The sequence below is a fragment of the Lactuca saligna genome, chromosome 1, assembly GCF_052625555.1.
Source record: "Lactuca saligna cultivar CGN05327 chromosome 1, ASM5262555v1, whole genome shotgun sequence".
Taxonomy (NCBI): Eukaryota; Viridiplantae; Streptophyta; class Magnoliopsida; order Asterales; family Asteraceae; genus Lactuca; species Lactuca saligna.
In genome coordinates this window covers 29,568,174-29,570,612 of record NC_136417.1, presented here as the reverse complement: position 1 = coordinate 29,570,612, position 2,439 = coordinate 29,568,174, and the positions used below count along the sequence as shown (strand labels likewise).

Genomic DNA, 2,439 nt, shown 5'->3' with positions numbered 1-2,439 from the left:
ATATAATTTAAACACGAATACAACACGAAATGACGTCGTGTTTTTTATATTTAACACAAACACAAAATCGAATTTTAGTTTCGTTCTAATTTCGTTTCATGCCGTGAATTGTCACCCTATACCGGTCGCAGTCCAAATTGAGGGTGACAATCACGTTATGTTTGAGTTTGTGGGTCAAAGTTCATAGATCCGGGTTAATTGGTCATTAAAAAAATGTCTAAATATCACATATTAATTATTGGTTCTTCCTCTTTTTTTTATTTAATAAATATATTTTTTACCTTTTTAATTTAATTAAAGAAACGTGTTTAAGGTCAACCCGCAAAATTATTTGCAAACACAAAAACAACTTGTAAAATAAACAGGTTAACGGGTCAGAAAAACTCAACTCAAACACATTTATATTCATGTCGGTTCCGTCGTGTTGACATTAAATGTTCACCCGATTCCTTACGGATGTTTTTTATTGGTTTTTTTCTAGTGTTAATCAACATTCTACTTTCATTTACTCCTAGATAGAGCCAATTAGTAATGAAACCCTGTGATGAAAGGGTAAATTTTTAATTTAATTAATCTTTGATGCGTCAATATTACCCTATTTTACACATTCTTAAGCCAAAAACCTTCTCTAAAAGGAACAAATTAAAGAAATCAATATTGTTTATGCCCAAATTGCCATCACAGACATGCCTCCAGCACCTAGAAACACAGCGACATATGAAGCTGCTTGAAGCTTCATATCTTCTTGAAGCTTCTTCCCCATGAAATCCGCCGCCAGTAGATCCACCAACGCCATGTAATTCAACAGCCCTGCTGACACCGCGTCTAGTATTCCGACCACCATCAGAGCTGCCGGACTATTCTCACGGTAGACATTTGATAACCCGATTCCAAGTGCTATCCCAAATGGAGTTGTCACCGAGAAGAAAAACACCATCATTGCCTTCATCTTTCTCTCATACTCCGCCTATATACAGTACTCATCATCGGATTAATAAAATCAATGATTTTGTTTAAGACTTAAGTTTAAAAAAAAGCCAAATTGGAGTAAAATCGAACTGACCTGAAGAATGCAACCACCAAGACCCATTCCTTCGAAGAATTGATGAAAGCATAGAGCAGCGACGAGAGGTCTTATGGTGCATAAATTATCCGATGCACCCATCGATAGTCCAATCACAACTGAGTGTACAACTATTCCTAGCTCTAGCACCTGCATTATCATATATAATCATGCATGCATATCTAACATGTTAATTTGCTATAAAATGATCATTAAAAACAATTTTATATATGGACAAATAAGTTGTAAATAATATTGTAGACTTAATTAGGTAAAGGAAATGTACCTGAGCAACCACTCGATATCGCCTCAACTGTGATGTTGGTGAATCAATCCCAGAAGATCCATCGCCATGGAAGTGACCCGAGATTTTCGGATCCAAATTCTCGTTTCTTGGCCCGTATTTCTTGTACCAACTCATAGCGTACGAATCAACCATTAATGTCAATACAGCTGACAACATTGCAATAAACGTTGTGAAGGGAAACTTTCTCCATGGGTTTTCAGGCAAGCATTCGGATGTTAGGCAATCAAATGAATCGGGTAAGACGTGCATGTATCCAGTTGCAAGAATCACACCAGAAGCAAAGGCTTTAACCAACACAAACAGCTTCTTATCGGGTTGTAAAGCGGGTATAGCCCGTGAAAGCATGGGTAGAGTAACACCCATCATACTAGCCACTAGAATTGCTGCAATGGCGACGAGTTTAAGCTTTAAAGATTTGGTTTTGCTGTGGCATGGTCCGCCGGTGGCCTTCAGGCATTCTTCCGGGATGGTGTTGGGTGGTTGGGTGGTAGGGTTAGCACCGTGAGACGGTGGTGGGAAGGTTGAGAGTAGGAGGAGTGAGAGGATGAGGAGGTGGAGTTTCGCCATGGGTAATGAGGTTTTGTTGATGTCGTTCTTACGGAAGCCATGCGATATTATATAACAGGTTAGCGGGATTTAAGGATTCAAGCTGGCTGAGCAAATGACTATGTTATCCTTTCCTAAGAGATGGTGTTTTGAAATTAGTAAGGGCAGAATGGGAAAAAGATCTAGGAAAGAGTCAAATGGGTGGGCGTGTGGCGAGAGTGTTGTAGCCGCCGAAGTGTGTTTGATAAAACCATGCTTTTGGTGATTAGGATGCTGACGTAGCACATGATAGTATAACGAGGAACAACACTTTTAATTCATTTTGAATCATCGTCATATTTTTTTGTATAAAAATGAATGTTATCATAAAGTGAGAAAAATGTCATATAAATAAATAGTTAACCGCAAATAATGTCCAACCTAGTTAGGTTGATGTATAGGGTTTTATATTCACGTGGGACGTGAATATACTCATGTGGTGTCCAATTTAGCTAGATTGATGCATCGGGTTTTATATTCAAGT

General features: G+C 38.3%; 1 protein-coding gene across 1 annotated transcript; it reads right to left on the bottom strand.

The window, feature by feature from the left end:
* Positions 1–418: 418 nt before the first annotated feature.
* Positions 419–1,948, bottom strand: LOC145048950 (fe(2+) transport protein 1-like). The gene is made up of 3 exons (XM_078997606.1): positions 1,350–1,948; positions 1,064–1,213; positions 419–967 (listed from the first exon to the last, which is right to left on the bottom strand). The coding sequence occupies exons 1-3, from the start codon at positions 1,935–1,937 to the stop codon at positions 662–664; spliced, it is 1,044 nt and encodes a 347-aa protein (XP_078853732.1). The 5' UTR covers positions 1,938–1,948; the 3' UTR covers positions 419–661.
* Between the last annotated feature and the right edge of the window lie 491 nt (positions 1,949–2,439).

Coding starts and splice junctions, on each gene's coding strand:
- LOC145048950 (XM_078997606.1), bottom strand. CDS start 1,937: ATGGCGAAACTCCACCTCCTCATCCTCTCACTCCTCCTACTCTCAACC. Junction 1,214..1,349: donor GATATCGAGTGGTTGCTCAG/GTACATTTCCTT, acceptor ATGATAATGCAG/GTGCTAGAGCTAGGAATAGT. Junction 968..1,063: donor TTGGTGGTTGCATTCTTCAG/GTCAGTTCGATT, acceptor TACTGTATATAG/GCGGAGTATGAGAGAAAGAT.